General features: G+C 45.7%; 1 protein-coding gene across 1 annotated transcript; it reads left to right on the top strand.

The window, feature by feature from the left end:
• Positions 1 to 9,753: 9,753 nt before the first annotated feature.
• LOC124233227 (nmrA-like family domain-containing protein 1) lies at positions 9,754 to 18,404 on the top strand (the record flags this gene model as incomplete). Its single annotated transcript, XM_046650395.1, is given in 4 exon segments — positions 9,754 to 9,803; positions 9,805 to 9,995; positions 12,880 to 13,070; positions 17,222 to 18,404. Coding segments are annotated over 4 exon segments (612 nt in total), but the record flags the coding sequence as incomplete, so codon positions are not given.
• Between the last annotated feature and the right edge of the window lie 3,297 nt (positions 18,405 to 21,701).

Below are 21,701 nucleotides of genomic sequence, written 5' to 3'. Positions count from 1 at the left end.
AAGGTAGTTTTCTGGCCCCAGGGTTTAACAGCCAAAACTTGTGATTTCTTGAAGGGTCGGGACCTGGTGAGGCTGCCACCTCACCAGTGGGTGAGTGGAGGGCTTGATCATGAGGGGAAGGAGCAAGAAGCAGAGTCCAGGGTCCCCTGCGTTGGCAGTGGGGAAAATGTTGATGAGGGCTGTGGGGTTGAGGAGCTCATTGGCAGCAGCTGCTCCTATTTGTATGTCATTACAAGGAAGCATTCCCTCCTTGCTTCTAGCAGAAGTTTAGCCGTGGGGAAAAGAAAGAAGAGAGGAACCAACATTTGTTGAAAACTGCACTGTTTCATAGTCACCCTTTCATTTAAGCCTTATTATCTCCCTGAACAGTTGGCGAGTGTGGCAAAGACTAGCTAGATGCTCACCAAACCTGTCTCCTCAGTGCCCTGGGCACACAGCCTGACCTCATTTCTAAGTGTGATGCCAGCCCTGATATCAGTTCCCTTCCATTAAACCCAGCAGATGTGGAGTTATAACCAAAGCACTCTTTCCCTCCTTCCTCCCTGGCTCCAGAATCCACTATCCACCATGGAGACACATGGCCAAGGACAGCCCCCTGGATCCCTTATCATCCCCTCCTCCTGCCTCAGACGGCCTCCTGAGGTGAATTCGGGCAGTGAGAAAGCTCCCACCAGCAAGGCCGCTGACTCCCCAGCCCACTACAAGCAGCCATATTCCTCACCAACCTTTAAAACCACTGGACTCCCATCTTTCGGGGAGACGAAATGAAACGAGATGAATTTGAGGGCTCACTCTTGTGTCCTGGCTGATGTCATCTTAAATAAAAACTCTTTCCTTGCCATAAGCCTGGCATTCCAGTTTTTATTCGGCCCCCCTTGTGTGGTGGGTAGGGCACCTATGTCTGTAGGCACTAATAATCATTCTTTGCAATTCATTGCAGCCATGTAACTGTGATACAGACACTAGTGTGCAAGTGGAAGTGATGTGTGACATTTCTAGGCCTAGCATGAAGCCCAACCACTGGCCACATTCCTCCATCATCTTGTCCTACCTTTGGATGGATTTCTACAAGGCTTATGACCTTGAAAGCCATGTTTAGAAAATGGTGAAGCCAAAGAAAGGGGCCCAGACACGTACATCTCCTCTTGGAGGAGAGCGACCCACAGATTCTCCGTCTTACTTCCCACCATTCACAAGCATTGTTGCAGCCATCATGAGCCCTGTGTCTTTGAACTTGGCTCCATGTAGTTTTGCCTGCCTGGGATGGTCTCTATTCCTACTCTCCCTGAGTGTCTAAGTTATGGGGACTAAAGTCCGGCTCCGGTATCATCTCCTCCGAAAAATCTTCCCTAACACTTCCAGTCTGGCTTTTGTTTCTTTCCTCCATGACCTCTTTTCCTCCAATGTCCTCTCCGCCATTCCTCTCTAATGTCCTTTTATTTACCAGTTTGTCTCCCTTGAAAGATCTGGACCACCAGGGCCTCTAGTTCAATGCCTAGTATACCAAAGGCATTCAAAACAGATTTGCTGAACACCTGAGTGAGTGAATGAATGATCATGGTTCAGAAAATTGCTGTGTCATTGTGAGTAAGCTATCTGGTGATAATAAAGAAAACTTTATGAGGGAGGGTCAAAAGAAGGGGTGTGGTACTCAGATGTGGTTTATAATTGTCACAGTCGAAGAGAAACTGCATTTCAGCTGCTTTCGCTGCTCTGAGGGAAGTCCTGCTACGTCACTGGCTCTTTCTTTGTCCAGTAACATGACCAGCAAGAAAATAATCACAGTGTTTGGAGCCACAGGTAAAAAACTCCTTCCTTTTAAAGTGCATGCTGACTTGGCTTACTTTCCTGCTTCCTGTTTTTACCTTCAGAGCCTGTAAGCATGGGCTGAGCAAAGAGCCCTTGTGAGGAAATGAAGAAAAGTACGCTTTTGCTTGAGTTTCTGCTGTGGTAAAGGGGCGGGGTGACTTGACTTGATTGGTCAGAAATTATCTCAGTGGGACAAGGACAACTGACATTTTCTCTTTCTTGCTCATTTGCTGACTTGGTGGTGTAGTTTCCTTTTAACAGCAGCTGTACTCTGGAGACCACTCTCCACTCACTCCCTGACAGGCAAAAGGAGCAAGTGTGAGAGCCGGTGGGTATGTAGGGGATATTGACATGGCTCCCCCATTCTCCAGCGATTCTGAAAGGATGGAGTGGGTTAGGGTTAGTAGAATGTGCTGAGGGACTTCTCTCCCGTGGGCAGCTGCCTGAGCCTTTTAAGTGGCATCTCTGCTTCCACTTTGCCTCCCTTACAATCGTTTTCCAACAGCCAGAGCCATCTTTGCAAACTGTTGATCAAATCAGGCCACTGCTCTTCAACCCATCCTCGTTTCAGCCTCTTGATGATCCATGTGACATTGTCCGATCATGTCATACCACTGCTCGAAACCTTCCAACGCCCACCTTCCCTTCTCACTCCAAGTAAAATGCAGAGTCCAGCTAATGGCCTGCAAGATCTTTCTTGGGCCTCGTCTTCTCCCACTCTCCCTCACTTATTCTGCATGTTCCTCAAACATTAACTGCTGCCTCAACCTAGAATAATCTTCCTGCAGTTACCCACACTGCTTCTCCGTGTCATCATCCAAGCCTCTGCCCAGATGGCGCTCTCTTCATGAGCACTTTCCAGACCTCGAGACTTCAAATTGCAACTTTGCTCCACCCTGGCACTGTTTGGCTGTCCTCCCTCCTTGATTTCTTACCACTCTAGAACATAAGCCCTATGAGGACAGGGATTTTGTCTGAAAGGAGGCAAGGGCTAAAGCTGGGAGAAGTGAGAAATAAGTTCTCAAAAGCCAGGTATGATACTGACTTTAGCAGGAAAAAAAAGGTAATGGGATGATTGCATAAGGCATTAGAGTGATGGTGAGGATGTTGGTTTTACCCAAAAGAAATGAGAAGCCATTAAGGATTTTGAGCAGAGTAGTGACATGATAAGACTTTGGTGTTAAAGGATTCATTTTAGCTTCTGTTTTGTGAAAAGAGTGTAGGGAACAAGGACTGAAGCCAGGAGACCTTTTAGGAAGCTGTCTCCATAAGCCAGGCAAGATGATGATGGCTTAGACCAGGGAGGTAGCAGTGAGGTGGTGGGTGATGCGGGGTCAGTGAGCCAAGGAGTCAAAAGAAAGATTTCTTGGACTCTCAAGATCTGGCAGTAGTGCTCTTTTATTTAGAGAATAGTGTGGAATAGCATGGGGACAGGACCCATGGGCAGTCAGAGCTGCTGCGTGGGGACAGGGCCCACGGGCAGGAGGAGGTGCTGCTGCCGCCGCTTCTGCTGCAAACATGAGTGGAGTGTAAGGCTAATTTTAAGTCATAGGTATGTGAGTCATCTCTTTACAAGACAAAGGAAAGAATATGAAAAAAAGTTAAAATGGTATCAGTGCAGGTGGGGTCTGGCTATTGGGTGATCCCATGACTTTTAAATAAGAATCAAATCTGATTAAATAAAGGTCAGAAGCCACCATCCTAAATCAGTTACACGAGATTGCCAGACAGTAACCAACTTAAGTTCTTGCCTTTGGCATTGATTAAGAGTTTCCAGAGATAAGGCCATCCCCCCTTCCTCCTGGTGCAGACGGGGAGGCATGGAGATTTCGTTCACAAGTGCAAATGTCTCTCCAAGGGCAAGCAAACTCTGCTCCTCGGAGCCTGCTTCTCATCTGCAGTTTTAAAATTAACCAGCCTAAAATAATCCTCATCAGTGGGGAGTGGTCACATTCTGGGTTTGTCTTAAAGAGAGTCAACAGGGTTCACAAACAGACCAGCTATGAGAGGTGCGGAAAGGAGTAAAGAAGGACTTGATACTGTTCTGGCTTGAGCAGCTGGAAGGATAGAGTTGTGAGCCACTGAAATGGGGAAGACTGTCAGGGGAGAAGGCCAAGGAAGGTTGGGGGCTCCGTTTAGTCTCATTCAACTTGAGTTGCTTTCTAGGTATCTGGGTTAGGCAGTTGGCTAAGAGCCTTGGGAGTCGCTCCTGAAGGAATCAGGTTAGACGTGTCAGAGTTGCAGAAAGTTGATTCCTAGATGGCTAAATGGGTGAGCTGATTACTTTATTGCCCAGTTCTTCTACTTTGTTCAGTAACCTTGAGGCATTGGGTGTGTTTAGGTGTTGGAGATAGAGTTTGCCAGATAGAGCAGATAAAAATACAAGATACCTGGTTAAATTTAACAGGGGCACCTGTTAACCCTTACCTGTATATGTGTTTGCATGTCAGACTCGGAGCAGTCCCTCCAGGGCCTGCCATTCAAACGCTACTCTCCACTTGGAACCACCTGCAAGGGAACTGAGTCCAAGAGGGCACGATCCAGAATAAGTGAGGAGGGTGTGGGACAGCTGAGTATGACAAGAATGGGTGCTTTGGGGGCTGCTTTTTTGAGCTGATAGGTTTATTGGTGTGTCCTGCTAGTTTAGAGGAACAGGGCCAGGATGAAGGAACTCCTCTCCTGGTTTGAGTCTTAGTGAAACACTAACGTGGGAGTGGTTAGGACATCCATCCTGGTTTTGGTCGAGCTCCTCTTATTTTGTCTCACTAGTCCTTGTCATTTGCTTCTCCATCTCACACTGGTCCAACCAGGACTGTTTACCACCAAAGCTGAGAATTGAGAGCACAGAGGTGTCATTCTTTCCATTTCCTTCATTTATTCAGTCAACAAATAGAAACTGCCAATACGCCAGGCACTAGACTGAGAAAATGGTTGGCAAACAGGGATAAAGAGAAACAGCTTCTATCCTCAAGGAGAACCCTGTTTAGTAATAGGGTTATAAGGTAATAATTACAATGGTGAATGTCGTGGGCTGAATTGTGCCCCTCCCCTAGTTCATATGTTGAAGCCCTAATCCCTGTTACCTCTGCGTGTGATAGTATTTGCAGACAGGGCCTTCAAAGAGCAGTTAAGTTAAAGGGAGACCATGAGAGTGGGCCCTAATCTGATCTGACTGGTGTTCTTATAAGAAGAGGAAATTTTGACACCCAGAGAGACAGGAGGGGCTCGCGTGCACAGAGGAAGGACCACGTGAGGACACAGTGAGATGGTTCTCCATCTGCAGTGCGAGGAAAGAGGACTCAGGAGAAACCAAACACACCAACACCTTGATCTTGGACTTGTAGCCTCCAGAACCGTGAGAAAATATATTTTGATTGTTTAAGCCACCAATCTGTGGTATTCTGTCATGGGAGCCCTAGCAAACTACTACAGTCAACAAATATTTTTTATTGAATCTTATTCTTATAGAAGTGGATAAAATAGTTTTAAAAGTCTTGTAGTCCTACAAGGTTTATAAAGAAACCCAGCAGCCCCTACCCACCCCTTTTCACATCTTACTCTTTTGTTCCTACTGGTATTTGTCTCCATGTTTCTAAGTAATGTGATAATATGTCATTTTTTGATTTTTCAATTTCAGACGTTATCCATTGTCTTTAGCCTCTTACATCCCCAGCCCCAAGGACATATTTCCTTTTCCTTACCCTCCCCGTGTACTTTATAACAATTTTGTTTTCCGTATGGACGATAGACTAATACGGGCCCTTATTATTACCATGTAATTATTGTTCATACTAGAGTCACGTAGTGTGCACTTTCTTTCCTTACATAATTTCTTGTTTTCCCTGCCATTAATTTTGTATTTGCTTAGTTTTCTTTGTACCTATCACTCATTTTTCTCTAATGTCTCCCACAAAGCTAGACAATTTCTCTCAAAATGAGCAAACACATCAATGAATCTGTTGGTTCTGTTTTTTCTCCTCATGTAGACTTCCCTCCTGGAGTGCTCCCTTTTTCTATTTCAGTCCTCCTCAGACTTCTCTTCACCGTCATTCTAATAATTCTGTTCGCCTTTCTCCTGGGTTTGGTTTCTATTTCCTGGGTTCTTCTTGCTTGCTTTACATTCTCATTTTGCTCGAGCGCATCCTCCAGTAGCTTACAGAGAAAGAGTGCATGGAAGTCCAATTTTTGAGACACTGAGTGTCTGAAAATGTCTTTATGTAGAGTTGTTAGAATTAATTGCTCGTTTGGCTAGGTTTCAAATTCTAAATAGAAATTAATTTCCCCTCAAATGGCATTACTCTGTTGCTTCCAATGTTAGAAAGAAATCGGGTGCTATTTTTATTCCCCACCTTTGAATTGACCGTCTCTGCTCCCAGAAGTTTTTAAGCTCTTCTTATCCCCAATGTTTAAATTTCACAATGATGTACATAAACGGGACTTTATTTATCCATTGTGCTGGACACTGAGTGGCCCCTCTGTATGGAAGCTCAGTCCATATCCTTGGACCGTGGGAAATTATTATCTTCTTTGATAATTTCCATACCCTCATTTTCTCTATTATCTCATCCTGGAATTCCCCAGGCTTGATTCTCCATTTACTCTCTCTTATTTTCTTCTTCTTTGTTTTTACCCTTCAAATGGTAGGAGATTTCTCCAACTTTTTCTATTGGGAATTTATTTCTGAGACAATAATTTAAATTTTGAGAACTTCTTCTTGTCTCTGAATGCTCCTTCTCTCATGGCTGCTCCCTTTTTATTGGTATAGGATGCAGATGTAGTGTTCTGAATGTAAAATCTTTTCCTATCTGACCACATCGATTCTTTTAAATTTTTCTCGTGATCCCTGCATTTTTTCTGTTTCCTTTTATCACTTTGTTTATTCTGGTTTTGCCTTTCATTCTGGAGGCTTTCCTCAAACCACTGGTGAACTTAGGCTATCTGTTCATATTTACTAGCAGAGCTTTGTGTGCAAAGTCAGAGCTCATTGAACGGCAGAAAGATAGAGTTATCAGTGGTGTCTCAGTTGGGTGCCACAAGAGAGAAGTGCCACACTCTTTCAGAGAAGTTGAGGAGATTTCATAAAGATGGACGGAGAAGAGAGCAATAAAGAATAAGTAAGCAACAGGAGGAAGGAGCAAAGGGCAAGAGAGATGAGCAGAATCTGGGGAGAGTAGCAACGTGCAGAGGGTGGCCTGTCCTCCTGCCTCGGGTCTCCTGCTGATGCCTCCCTTTGGCCAAACCCAACCTTAGGGCAAGAAGGCCCATTGATGGAGTCCATACAGGTCAGCCTCCGAGGGTTGACTAAGAAGGATGGATAAGGTGAGGTAGTTCTGAAGGCACACACACAAAATATTCAGGACAGGTATCCAACCAATTTGATGGAGGATCTCAAATGTCAGTAACCCAGCACAGTACCAGGCACATATCACAGGGTATTCAGTAAATATTTATAGAGCGGATAAGTTGGTCAAGCAATGATCATATTATAAATGGCTTTCTATGCTATGAAAGGAATCTTCTGTGAGTTTTCAACGTTTTAAAAAAATATAGCATATGAACCTCTTTTGAAAATAAAACTGTACGAAGAACCTCGAAATAATATCTATAACCAAATAAGATTAGAATGCCCCTATGAATCCAGGGTAGAACGTCTGGTGCCGTGCTCACTTGGCTCCCTTGTTGCCTTCAGTCTCTCCCATTCTTTCTCTCCACATGGATTCTGCAAAGGTACCTCTGAAGAGGCTGTGAGAAACCTAGTTTGAAAGCCACTGTTGCAAGCCATGGAGGTACCTCCTGAAGTGGTTACTCCAGCAGCTCTCCACTGAATAATGGGATTTCCCAACCAACTTCTTTCAGTGAACATTGTTCTGATCCTTCCTGTATTTGTTCTTCTCCAATCCTGTAGGAGCTCAGGGTGGCTCTGTGGCCAGGGCCATTTTGGAGAGCAAAAAGTTTGCCGTGAGAGCACTGACCTGAGATGTGACTAAACCAAAGGCGCAGGCGCTCTGGGACCTGGGCATCGAGTGCTCAAAAGGGACCTAGATGATGAAGCATCCGTGGAAGCGGCCTTGAAGGGTACCTATGGGGCCTTCCTGGTGACCAACTTCTGGGAGCATTTCAGCAAAGAAAAGGAAGTATGTCAGGTGAGAACCACCTTTGAGCCCTTCCTCTCACCCTGCCTGGCTACTCTGTCCTTCCTGGAAGGGGCTCGGCTTCAGTCTGGGCGAAAATATAAGCCTCACTCCACAGCATCTGTCGAGGATTTATGAAGTGTATGGACTTGCACTTGTTAGAGGTGTCTTTGATTGTGAAGTCAGTGTTATGTGGCACTTGTCCCAATCTCAAGACCCTGGATATTTGAGGTGACCATGTAATAGAGCCAGTGATTAGATTCTCTGATTCTGACAATTTGTTTTTAGATGGCATATGAGAGGGGGCAGCAAGCACACCCCACCAATCAAGGTTATTGTGAGAGAGAAACGGGAAGAAGAAAAATGTAGTGAGTGTATGTACATTCTGACAGAGAATTTTGGGATGAATTAGTAATGGGTACATAGAAAAGAACTAAACAGACAAGCAAATAAACCCACAATGATTAACTCCAGGGAAAAGGACAGTTTGTAGAAAAAGTAAAAGTAACCATAGAATGTCACGTGGCTCAGCTTCAGCTGTGTGTAAGCGCTCATTGTTGATCTAGCCCAAAGGTATGATGTTGGGAAGATGGAAAAAAGAGAACGGTGTAGACGTGTGATGGTGATGGCGGTGGTGGGCTCTGTGTGTGTGAGAGTCAGAGAGAGAGAAGGAGAAATTGAGAGAGAGTGCTAAAGATGAGGGCTCATCGTTCATAGTAGGAATGCGGTAGATGCTATCTTCAACGGAAACAATCAAGAATTATCAGTGGAAACATGTTCTTTAGAAATAAAGCAGCAGGTAAAAGAGATGAAAGTGATCTCTGGAGAGCAGTTATTGCACGGGGCCCAGGGACCTTCTTTGTCATTATAAGATTGACTTCTTTCCTCCAGGACGCTACTATTTGAAAATCAAGTATATGTATAAATTAGGCAAAACATGCAGATTAAATTTACCAAATGTAATGGATGGGATCAGCCTCTAGCAGAAATGGCACCATTCACAAAATTAGGAGCAGGATTGAACTGTTTCAGGAATGTCTGTTAAATTAATTATATCGCTTACAGCTGGTTTTTTAGTGAGAGACTGGAAGGGCTTATTTTAGGAACTCTGGTTCTAATTCTGATATTCACTCACTCTGAAACCTACGGGTCCAAGTCATTTCTCGGCGTCACTTACTAAACCAGATTAATTTAGGTCTTCTCTGCCTGGTACATGAGATTTGTAAGGAAAAGAAAGAAGGAAACAGTGAAAAGAAAGAAGAAAGGAAAGAGAGAGAGAGAGAGATGAAGGTGCTGTTCGAAATTTAGAACTAAAAACACAAAAAGAATATATGTATATATATGTGAGTTTGTGTGTATATATAATATATTACACATATATGTATATGGAGGGTATGTATATATCTCTCCATTATGCCCTCAATATCCCAATGGTGTCCAGATATGGTCCATTATCAGAAAACATTACTATATACTTCTTTCTCAGGTATCCCTGAGCCTCATATATATATAAACGTGGCAGTTGATCACAAGGATACTGATAGCCTGGAGGAAGGAGCAAATGTCCCTGACTGTTCCCACCAGGCTGCCTCTCAGCTGCTGATGCGGTTCAGCATTTTGACGTAGTGGAGCCTCTGCTCACTCACACTTGTGGGCTCTCCTAGGATAACTTGAATATATTTTGATGCTGCAAGAGCTCCCTCTCCAAGGAGGACAATAAGAGAAGGAGGGTGTGGAGAGGCCCCAAGCACCTGCCCTCTAGTCTATATGCAAATCCAGCCGTCCATATAAAGAATTTGCCTTCGTCCCTTAGGGAAAGCTGGTGGCAGATGCTGCCAAGCGCCTGGGTGTGAAGCACGTGGTCCCTGGAGAACGTGAAGCGCCTGAGCGGTGGCAAGCTGGAGGTGCCGCACTTTGATGCAAAGGGAGAGGTGGAGGAGTATTTCTGGTCCATTGGTGTTCCCATGACCAGCGTCCGCGTGGCAGCTTACTTTGAAAGCTTCCTCACCACGTGGAAGCCCGTGAAAGCCTCTGACGGAGATTACTACACCTTGGGTAAATGGAAGTTTGCCATGAGAGTTAACCAGACACCTGCTGTCCTGCCTTCCCCTCCTCCCCCTTTCCCTCCCTGCTCTCTTCGGTGGACACTATCATATCACGGGGTTTGGGCCTGGAAACAGAAAGGGTTACATTTCCAGTCTTAATGTACTGACAGCTCTTTATATCAGTACAGTAGTTAGCTATGTGACCTCAAGCCTCAGTTTCCTTATGTCTGATCAGAAAGTTGGACAAGATGACTTTCAGTTCTAGCTGATCTATCTGACCTTTGAGGCAACAGGGAAAACATTCTGCTCTTGATGTGGGTCCCATGGTCGGAATCCCTAGAGGGTCCCTGACTCCCAGGGACAGGTTCCCAGCCTGCTTGCCTTCCATTGTTCTGGTTAGAAGACGTTAGTTTTAACAAAGACTCCCGGTAATTCCCATGCTGCCAGTCCAGCGGCCGGCACTCCCCTACCCTTTGGGGACATTTTCTTTGCCCAGAGTCTGAGGCGACTCTGTGCAGTGGAGGCATTATGGGAGTATCATTGGCAGCAATTCAGTCCTTCTTCCTTGGCACATAATTAAGACTCATCCAGGGGATAAGTAGTGGCAGTCAAAGTGGATCTGAGCTAGAGCCCAGAGCACGTGCCATCCCTCACGGATGCCTTGGGTAATGGTTCAACAAATGACCAGATACATGTGTGAATGGGATCCATCTCTTGAACCCTCTTTCTTCCTGTGCTTCTGCCAGGTTTCAGAAGCTGGCTCACCTGACATTTCCCAGGCCTTGAGCTAGGACATAGTAATCTGAGGACTAGATTGGCCTTGGATGAAGAGGTGGTGCCTTAACGTTCTGCTGGGACCCAGTCCCAGTTGGGGCCCCAAAGTCTGTGGAACTCGGCTTTAGGTATCCCTGAGCCTCATCTTCCACTACAGGAATAGCTCACATTTACAGAGCTCTTACTGGGTGCCCAGCACTGTGTTAATTGCCTCCAGTTTACAGATGAGGAAAGTGAGGGACAGATAAACTTTCCCAAGATCAGTAAAAAGGCAGACCCGCGACTTGAACCCAGACCGTCTGTCCCCAGAGCCACATTCTTTACCACTGTCCCATAGCTCCTTTAAACTCAGTCCAAGAAGCTCAACCCTCAAATAAAAACAAACCTCAAAGTCAGAACACACTTGACTCTGGGTTCTTCCAAATGTTCAACTGCTTTACACACATAAAATACAAGTATAATGTAATGTGAGGAATGAGCAGACATTTTGCCTAACAAGAAATTCAGGCAGGAAACTAATTTTGCTACAAAAGACAGAATGATATTTAGTCCCTGGCTGCTAAGCCTGAAGTCACTCTAATACTGGATGGCAATTCAGAGCCCTTGATTCTTGTCCTGGCCTGTTGCTTTCTAGCTGTGAGGCACTGGGTGAGTCAGAAGACTTAGTTTCTTCATGTAAAAACTGAGTGCTGCGGCTAGATCATGTCCACACTGCATTCCAGCCCCAGGATGTGCGCATTCTGGGTATCTATAAGAGGCCGTGTCACACTGTATGAGGCTCACAGGCTTGGGAGTAATGGATGAGGGTTTGAACCCATTTCTGCTGCTTGCTGGCTGAGTAACCTCGGAAAGCACCTGATATTCCTATGTCTCAAGGCTGTTTTGAGGATTAAACCAGACAATGTGTTTGTTGGTCTATTCATTGATTCAGTCAATATTTGAGGGACTGTTATGTGCCAGTCACTTACTGGGGAATCAGTAATAAACAGCTCAAAACAGACAAAGCTCTGCCCTCAAGAAGCTCATATTCTGGTGGAGGAGATAGATAATAGACAAAGAGATAAGGAAAAACCTTGTATGTTAGAAGGTGATGAGCGCTATAGAAAACAGGGCAAAGTGAGGGAAACAAGGAGTGCCAGCAGTGAGGAGGTGGGGTGTGAAACTACAACAAGGCAATCGGGGGCCTCTTGGAGAAGGTGACATCCGAGCACCTTCTGATGGAGGTCGGTAGTGGGCTTTGTGGGTAATGAGGGGAAGAGAGTTTTGGGCAGAGAGAACAGCCAATGTGTCAGGAACAGAGAAACTAGGGTGGGGAGAGAGGTAGGATGTGAGGCCAGAGTTAAGAGAGGGCCTGGTCCTGTGAGCCACTGGCTTTTCCTCTGAGAGACACAGAGCCGTTGGTAGGTATGGGCAGATGTGACATGAGCTGACTTTAGTTTTTACAGAATCAGTCTTAGTGTTGTGTTGAAGAGACTATAGAAGGGCAAGTGTGGAAACAAGGAGACCAATCTTGCAATAATCCAAGTCAAAGATGATAGTGGCTTGGACTAGGGTGGTAGGAGTGCAGATGGTGAGAAATGGTCGGATTCTGAACCTAGTATGAATAAAGCTTCCAAAAAGATAGACTATGGGGGGTGAGAGAAATATCAAGGCTGCCTCTAAGATTTTTGACGTGAGAAACTAGAGTGATAGAGTTGTCATTAACCGAGATGGCAAAGTCTGTAGGAGAAACAGGTTGGGGGTGGGGTATAGGAATTCATTTTGGGGTGCATTGAGTTTAAAATGTCTGTTGAATGGTCAAGCAAGAATGTTGAGTAGGCAACTGGACATATGAGTCTGGAATTCAGCAGAGATGTCTGGGTCGGAGATACGATTAATCATACTTGGCACACAGAGATGCTTAGTAAATAGCTGCTTTCTTTCTTTCTTCCTTTTTAAATCAAAATGCAGGCATTATGGTATTTTCTCAACAACACCTTTATAACTGTGCAAAGATGGTGGCCACTGAGTGGTGCATCGTGTTCCCATCCTCTTTAAGTCGTTGATTAGTTCAGGGTTGGTGGGACCTACCAAGCATGTGATGTGACTAAGTATGCTTATCTTTGTTTTTTCTTAACTAGCAATACCCATGGGGGACGTCCCGATGGATGGGATCTCTGTTGCTGATGTTGGAGCAGTCGTCTGTAGCATTTTTAATTCTCCAGAGGAGTTTGTTGGCAAGGCCGTGGGTCTCAGTGCAGAAGCGCTAACCATACAGCAATATGCTGATATTTTGTCCAAGGTTTTGGGGAAAGATATCCGAGATGCAAAGGTGAGATCTTAGGAGACATAAATGTGATTTTGAGAGGCCACTTAGGGTCACATCCCACTAATGTACAAATTCTGGCAGACTTTTGCCAGATTAGGGCAGCATTGAGGTTAGGCTCAGAAGAAATTGAAGAGGATTCCAGTTCCACAAATCTATCTGCATCTGTGAGTGCATCTGAATCCTGCCCTAATGGTTTTATTTCTTTGGCTTCGTGTTAATCAGCTTGTTAAGGTGAAATTACTTTTGGGTGGAAAGAACTTAGAATCTGAAGCCTGAGGTCCAAGCTTTTCACATACACCATCCCAACTCTCCTTTCATGAGCACTCATTGCTGATATCTCCAATCAGCCGGAGCTCCCTGGGGGTGGGCAAGGTGCTCACTCGCTCTGAGCCTCAGCCTGCTCACTTGTAAAGTGGGGTGATAGCATCTACCATGGGCTGTTCTCGTGAACATTAGAATATAGTCAGGGGCCTTAGCATAGTGTTTGGCATGTGATCAGTATATGTCAGGTTCTATTACGTACCTAGAGCCATCTTTGAGGAGTTTACAACAGAGTCAGGGTGAAAGTGTTAATGCACATGAGGTCACAGAGATCAGTACAACACAGAACGCTGGAGGTGCTTAATTGTGTTGTCTACACTGTCTGTGCTATAGGTCAGCAGACAAGGGTAGGAGAAGGCTTCATGGAAGAAGTGGCCTGGAGGTGGTCCTTGAGGGTGGGCAAGACTGTGTATAGGTGGAGAGAGTGATGGGGCTGGCTTAGCTGAATTCTAGAATCAAAGTAAATGAACCAGAGGCAGTCTGGGGAAGCAAGCAAACCCTGGTCCTGCACTTATGTACCTGTGGAATCTTGGCAAGTGACTTAAGCTCTCCAGCCTCAGTTTATTCATGTTAAAAAAGATTATTATACCCCTCATAGGATTGTCATGAGGATGAAATGAGATATATATGGGAGGTGCCTGGCACTGGGTTTAGGACATAGTAAGCCCTCGATTACTGAACAGGCTGGAATGGCCTGGACTAGAGTGTGGCTAGGACAGACCTTTTAGAGAAAAGTGAAATGAGTTGATGATATTGAACACTACCAGTCATCTCTCCAAGCAAGCGAGGAAGGAGAAAGAGGACAGGGTTTCTGAGAAGGAAGGTTTGTGTGGCCTCGGAGAGACAGCATCAGGGCTGAAAGGAGGACCTGTCCCTTCTCTCCAACTGGCAGGCAGTAAGTAATACAGCTCTGCCTTTCCTGTCTGCCGTGGTCCCATCTGTGAAATGAGGGTGTTCTTTGGATGATTTCCAAGGTCCGACCCAGTCCTAACATCTCTCCAGAGGAGAGGTGCCTTCTTCCTACAGGGTTCAAGCCTGCTTTTATAAATCAAGATTTATTGGAACTCAGCCACGCCACTGTTTATGTTAAGTCTGTGGCTGTTTTCATGAGACAATGATACAGTTGAGTAGTTGTGACAGAGACCACTCTATGGCCTGCAACGTCTAAAATATTTGTATCTAGGCTTTCAAGAAAAAAATTTGTCAACCCCTGTTCTAAAGTGTTTCCAAGAGTCAGGGATAGAAGGTGGTTTTTGTTTTTGTCTGTTAGTGTTGGTCCAGTGAGTTGTGAGGGGCTTCTGGATTCCCCAATCAGCCTCAGGCAGTGGAGCTGTGCGGAGGCTAAGAGGTCTTTTTTTTGAAAACTATTATAGGGGTCAATCCCACCACAAAACCACACCTGAGGGTCTCACTGAAAACCACACAAAATTTCATGGAGAAAAGAGGTTACTCCCAAACCCAAGAAGGCAGCCCCCCCACTCAGAAGATGGACTTAGGAGAAGCTCGGCAAAGTCACGTGCACCTGGCTGCAAATTTACTTCTCAGAGATTGACTCCTCTCCCAGGGTATTTGCATTTGGGTCTTACATTCGTTTTGTCTTGTGGGGTTTGAACTCTGTAAGAAAGAAGGGGAGAAGGGTGAGGGAGTGGGGGCATGTGGTGTGTGTGAGTTCATCTCAGAGGACCGGGTGGACATTGTTTCACGTGGCTCAGGACCTTCCCAGCATCTCTCAATCACATACCTGGTCCCTGACTATCCTTAATTGTTTCACAATGCAGCAGCAACTTCTTTGGCGTCAAACGTTCTAGGGCATTAGAGGCTGGGAGTTCTACAGAATGGTTAGTGCTGTTCTTGGTAGCTAGTCTGAGTTGAAAGGACGCTGCCCCTCGTCTAGAGGGGAAAAACTCTGAAGCAAATGCTACTCTGGGGAAGGAAGCATGAGGCCACAAGGTGGCGCTCCAGCCTTGACGGTCTGCCTCCCCCATCTGGTGAGAAGGAGGCTGTTTAATTCAGTGACGGCATGCGCCCCAGAACGAACTCCCAGCAGGAACCCCGGTCTGGCTGAAACTGTCTGTCCAGCCCCAAAAGGAACACGGTTCTCTCAAAGAGTGAGACCCAACAGAACCAATCTCTTTCCTTCAAAATTCTGCAGAATAGAATCCCTGTGTTTCCTGAGGGATACCAGTTATCAGAGGACAGGATGGGAGAGAGATTCAAGGAGACAGACATTTTAGAAGTCACCCTCCATCCTCTCGTAGGTCTTGGATTTCCAGCCGCACTTGAATTTAAAATTGTTTTCTAATTTCAAAAATCACAAATGCTCATTGTAGAAAACTCAGACAAGTTTAAAAAAGAAAATAAAAATCATGTAGTGCCATCTATCAGAGACAGCAACTGTTAAGATTTGGCACATTTTCTTCTCATCTTTTTACAGCATTATATATGTATTTTTATCAGAGTAAAATAACACTATATGTAGCAGTTTGTATCTGGCTTTTTCACTTAACACTTATTATGAGAATTTTCTGTTTTGTTAAATTTCTTCAAAAATGTTAATTTTAACAACTACATAGTATTCTTAGATGTACCACAATTTTTGTTACCATTCCTGTTTTTGGACATGTAGCTTGTTCTTCATTCTTTCTTATTATAAATGGCGTATGATAACCATTGTTTTATATAAGTTGTTTGTGTCTGTCACATTTTTCTAAGGCCAAGTGGAAAAGGGAGGTTAGAGTTTATCTCTGGGGGCTAAAGACAGATTACACTGGATCTGATAGCTAGAAATTGTCTTTGCTCATGCAGGTGGTGGAACTATTGATCTAGTTTTTGTCAGAGGGACTCAAGGGGTGGCTTTTGTGGAAGGTGCCAGAAGGTGGGTCAGTAGGTGTGTGATGGGCAGCGTTTGCTTGGGTCTGGCCCTGGCAGAGGCTGCGATGGTTGAAGTCAAGATGCTCATTTCTGAGGCCGGCCCCATGGCTGAGTGGTTAAATTCATGCACTCTGCTTCGGGGGCCCAGGGTTTTGCCAGTTTGAATTCTGGGTGTGGAGCTCGCACCGTTCATCAAGCCATGCTGAGGGAGCATCCCACAGAGCAGAGCCAGAAAGACCTATAACTAGAATATACAACTATGTACTGGGGGCCTTTGGGGAGAAGAAGAAGAAAAAAAACCGCTTAGCAACAGATGTTAGCTCAGGTGCCACTCTTTAAAGATAAAAAGATGCCCATTTCTAATCAAGGAGGGAAGTGATGATGGAAGGGACATCGGCCAGGAGGGAAGGATAGAGAGACCTGTCAGAGTGAGGGAGCCTCGACACCGTGTGGAGGCCAGATGGGTAGAATGTCTCAGAGGGCTGCTGAGGGAGTCCCATGAGGAAAAGTATGTAAAAGCTGGCCAGATGAAGGGGGCACAGGTCCATAGTACCTTATCCACGAGGCTTAGGGCCAGAAACCACCCAGCTTCCAGAATGGTTCAGCTTTGGATTGGTTCTGGTTACATGTGGTAGGTAACGTCCCCGCAGGGGCTGGGGCAGGAACCTGTAATCAAACACATCAATCTCTCTGCGGAACATGGATGCCTGTTTCCACTAGCTGGGATAATTAAAGACCACAACTAGCTTCACTTGAGTTCAGACCACATTATGCCATTAAATTAGTTCTGAAAAGTCAGTTTGCTGCCAAATTATTTATGAAAAAATCTTCAGAGTTCCTTAGGTTTTGGAGTTAGGCTAAAGAATTATGGACCTGTATCATCATTGAGATGAATAATTTATTTTCACACTATTTTGAATGAGGGTGCTAACATTTCCTGTGTTTTCACTTGTTCTTAAAAGATGACCCCGGAAGCGTATGAGAAGCTGGGAATTCCTGTAGGGAAGGAGATTGCCAACATGTGTCGTTTCTATCAAACGAGGCCAGACTGTGATGTCAAGCTCACCCACCGACTAAACCCCAAGGTCAAAAGCTTCAGCCAGTTTATCTCAGAGAACAAGGGGGCCTTCAAGGGCATTTAAGCTGTTCGAACAGGCCCCTGACCACATAACCTCCTTCCTCCCTGATCCTTGTCCTCTTCCAGCACAACCTCTACGTTCACATGACATGTTCGAATGCAATGGTTTGTGACCCCAGAGCCTTCCCGGCAATTGTCTCTTCGGCAGGAAGCACTGCGGTGGTGACGTGACACACATGTCACTTTCCAGCTAGAGATGAGGGTGGAGCACCTGTTTGTTAAGTGAGAAGCCCCAAACCTATCACTTTTCGTAGCTCTCTCTCCCCAGAAGCCAACTTCAGAAAGCTCTGGCCCGAGGAACTTGGAGCTTCCTCCCTCACATGGATGGGGGGCCACTCAGCTGCGAAAGTGACCTTGAGCCCTGGCTCGGAAACTCCACTAGGCAGCTCCAGTGTCCTCGGGTGCATTGCCACATTCTCAGGGAACTATTCTGTAATTTCAATTCCTTACAACAAAAATCTTTGGAGAGGACTTTGTGGTGTTCAATGAACCAGCACAAGTATTGGAAACTCTAAAGTCAGTTTGGCTTCAAGGTTGGAAGTTTGTTCTCTGCTTCGTTCATTCCATCATCAGTTGACTCATCACTCAGTTATTCATCAAGCCTTCATTTATCCACTCCACAAACTTGGTCTTTAGCACCAGCACCAATGATGCATTTGTGGACTTCTCTCCCCTCCTGTTTTCTTGCTGGAGTGGTCCACTCTCCAAAGGCTGCCATGGCTCATTACAGATTGTGGTTGGGTCTGTGTCATGTCAGGGCAAGAGGGCCATGTAACCATGTAGCTACAAGTGAAACCCAGAGGCTCTGCAGTGGCTGAAGGCCAGGTGCTGAGGCAAGGGTTGGCTAAAGGTGGAGAAGTGGAAAGAGGAGGGGACTGGAGGGCCCCATCGTCCCTTTCTTCGTGTGTCTCTGGCTCAGCAGTTTCCACACCGTGTTGTAATTGTCTGACTTACTGTGCTCCTCTTAGCTGTGAGAGACTTGCACTACTCTGTATCCTGGTGCCTGGTCCCTGATAGGTGATTAATAAATGTTGATTGACTAAATGAGTGAGTGGAGTTAATTGATCACATCATTATAGGAAAAGGGGAATAAACAGGTGCATAGGTTGGAGAGTGGTAAGAACCAGCCACTGATACCTGAAGGGTGAGAGGTTGTCCACCTCTCAGACAGGAGGTGAGCCCCACTGCTCTGAGGCAGGCAGTGTACAGCACTGGGAGCAGAAGAGCAAGGAGGGGATGGTGGTGCCAGTGTGAGGGGACAAAGTGGCCTAGGATCTTCCTCATAGGAGGAACCTTGGCAATTCCAAACATAGCCTTTTTGGTCTCTTAAGACATCCAGGTAAGTCTTTGTTGAATGAATGAGGTTGAAGTTATTGCAGACAAATGCTGATTCTTGGAGAAATCACAGTCACGGTGCATTTGAGGACCACTCTCCTCTTCACAGTGCTCTCTCCTCATCTGCTGAGCAATCAACTCGATGCAGCTCCAGTTCTCAACTGTGAGAGACAAGTCTGGATAATTTGTAAAAAGGGAAAAGAAAACCAAAACTCTAAACTGAAAATAAGTGGTTTATTACTCATCCAAGCAGACCAGGCAGGAAGAATGGCTGCCTTTTCCTAAATAAACCTCAGCATCCATGAACTGGAGAGTGTCTGCAGGCCAGCAGGTCCCCTGACCCCTTGTGTGTTCACTGGGGTGCCAGGTTGGTTCTTTCAGCCTTTGGGTAAGGCTGGGGTAGCTCTGTGCCAGCCCCGCCATTGTTCCTGGACAGCATGAGGAACCCCTTCTGGATTTAGAAGCAAACTCTACAGTGGCCGATCTGAAATGAGACTGTGCCTTTTAGGGGCCTGGTTTGCATCCCCATCTCACACAACCAACGACAGGAACGACTGTGAAAGTAAGTCTCAAACACTTACTTACTTGTTGACAGTGGGCAAGGGACGCCACCCCCAGCTTCTCCTCTCCCGCCAACCGTCTCCCAGCTGAGGGAGAGAAATCTTCCCTCGGGAGTTGCTCAGAGGTGAGAGAAGCCCAGAAGGTTGAAATGGGGCTGCACACCCTGCAGTGAAGAAGCCACCCTCTGCCATCTTGGGGATGGGTTGGGGGTGATGGAACAGAAATGATGCAGAAGGAGACATCTCTCTGTGATTCTAGAAATGTTCTTAGAAACCCAAGGTATGAAGTCTGATAATGCCGGATGTGAGTCCTGCCTCTGCCAATGACTAGTTGTGTGAATTTGGCCAAGTCTCTCGACTCCTCTGGGCTTCAGATTCCCCATCCTCATAAGGGGCTGCTGGGCGGACTAAAGGATTGAAAGTGTGAGAAGCACTTTGGACGATCTTTGGCTGATAGTAGGTGCTCAATAAACAGTAGCCGTAGTTATTACTGAGAGTAATTCCTGCCCTGGCTCCTTCATACAGCACCCCGAGGTCTGAGTTGCCCACGGGCTGTTCCCAGTCCCCCTCTGACCTGCCCCTGACTAGTGGGACTGTGGGTTCATCGTGCCTTGAAGGCCCTTTGTCAGGGGCTCCTCTCGGCCCAGCTCCCTTAGCCGCCACTAGATGGCAGGATGAGTCTGGCATCAGAAAGTGTTGCTCCAAACCTTGTCCCAAGTGGGTTTCTCCAGCGGCTTTCTTTGGGAAGGAGGCTCCAGGGCAGATAGATGGTGTGTATTACAGCCCTTCCGTCTGTCTCTTTCAGGCTCTGTTTGTCACCCTCCAAGGTCTTTTCAACAGACAGGTGCTGGGCACCTTCCCTGGTCCTTGCCCTGTGGGATTAAGATCCTTCTCTGTCCCCAATTTGGGATGAAGGAAAGGAAGGGAATAGCCAAGGTTTTATCCAAAGGCTCCAGCGCCGGCCCGACTCCCCGTAAGGAGAGCCCCGGGCGCCCCAGGGACGCAGAGCGCTGCTCTCCAGCCCGGAGCAAGGGGCCGAGCCGGGGTGCGCGCTGCCGCAGCTGACCGCTCCACAGCATCCTCTCCCACCAGGGGACCCTTCCAGCTCTGAAGTCCCACCACGACTGCACTAGGGGCAGAGACAATTCCCCAAAGGAAGTGGGGGCCCTGTGAGGAAAAGGCAGTGCCTGCTGGGCAGCCCCGAAACAAACACCGTGCCCTCTGCAGAGCGGCTGTTCCCGGGCGGAAGTGAAGGGCGGGCACTCAGAGCAGGAGTTTAAAAACGCCCCAGAGCGTGAGTTGTTACAGCATTTCTGAAGAGCCGCTCAGCTGACTGTGGCGAGAGGATTAAGAATGTGCACACCGTTTGACTTGGCCATACTCCTTCTAGGAAGCTATTGCAAGTAAATAAACAAATATAAATTAGAACAAAAATTCCAGGATTTCATATGGAAGTGTTGTTTATGAGAGTAAAAAATGGAAATAAGCTAAATGTCCCGCATTAAAGGAATGGATAGTTAAATCATTGAATAGTTTTAAAATTCCCTTAAATTTTAAGTTCTTTAAAACCAGCGTTTGTAAAGAATTTTTACTGAAAAGAGCTTATTGCGTTTTGAGGGAAAATGTTGGCTATAAAATAACATTGTATTTAGGTTAATCCCAACTGTAAGGTATATATGTATATAGTAACATATTGGGAGGAAAAACACCAAAATGTTAATAGTAGTTTTCATTGAATTTAGAGAATTTGATTAATCTCTATTTTCTGCTTTTAAATTCCCCCTTCCCCCCAAATAAAAATATGTAACTTTTATATTGAAATTTTATGTGAAACAAGTTATTTTAGAAGTGTAATACCTATCATCGATTGTTCTAATTCTTCCTTATATTACGGTCAATATACTAACTGTTATTTATGAGTCTTTACTATGTACCAGCCACTGTGCTAGGAGCTGTATATCCGTACTTTCGCTCAATCCTTGTACCCACACTCTAGTAAGATTATCTCCTCATTTTACAGATAAAGGAACATATTCAAAGAGTTTCTGTAATTTGTCTGAAGTCACACAGCGCCAGGGTTTAAATTCGAGTCCCGGTGTCTCTAAAGTCCATGAGCTTTCCACCAGGTCAGAAGTGGGATCAGTGCAGTTCTCAAGTTATGAAAGGACTGGTCATCCAATTCATTCAGAATTCAGTTGTTTGGAATTTGGGACACGTTTTCTCTTAGAAACACTGTGGAAATTCTAACCTGCAACACTGTCTAAAGATCAACCTGCCCAAAGCTGGTGAAACCACATCGGCTGCTATGCTGGGAAACCGCAGCTTTCAATTAAATGTTTCTTGCTAACCCTTTCTCCCAGATGCACACACAAGAGAATAATGAAACTAATTCAGGGGTGAGGACAAGGC

The sequence above is a fragment of the Equus quagga genome, unplaced genomic scaffold (genome assembly GCF_021613505.1).
Source record: "Equus quagga isolate Etosha38 unplaced genomic scaffold, UCLA_HA_Equagga_1.0 163120_RagTag, whole genome shotgun sequence".
Classification (NCBI taxonomy): Eukaryota; Metazoa; Chordata; class Mammalia; order Perissodactyla; family Equidae; genus Equus; species Equus quagga.
Note: the sequence above shows the minus strand (reverse complement) of the source record. Positions and strands in the feature narration are given on the sequence as shown.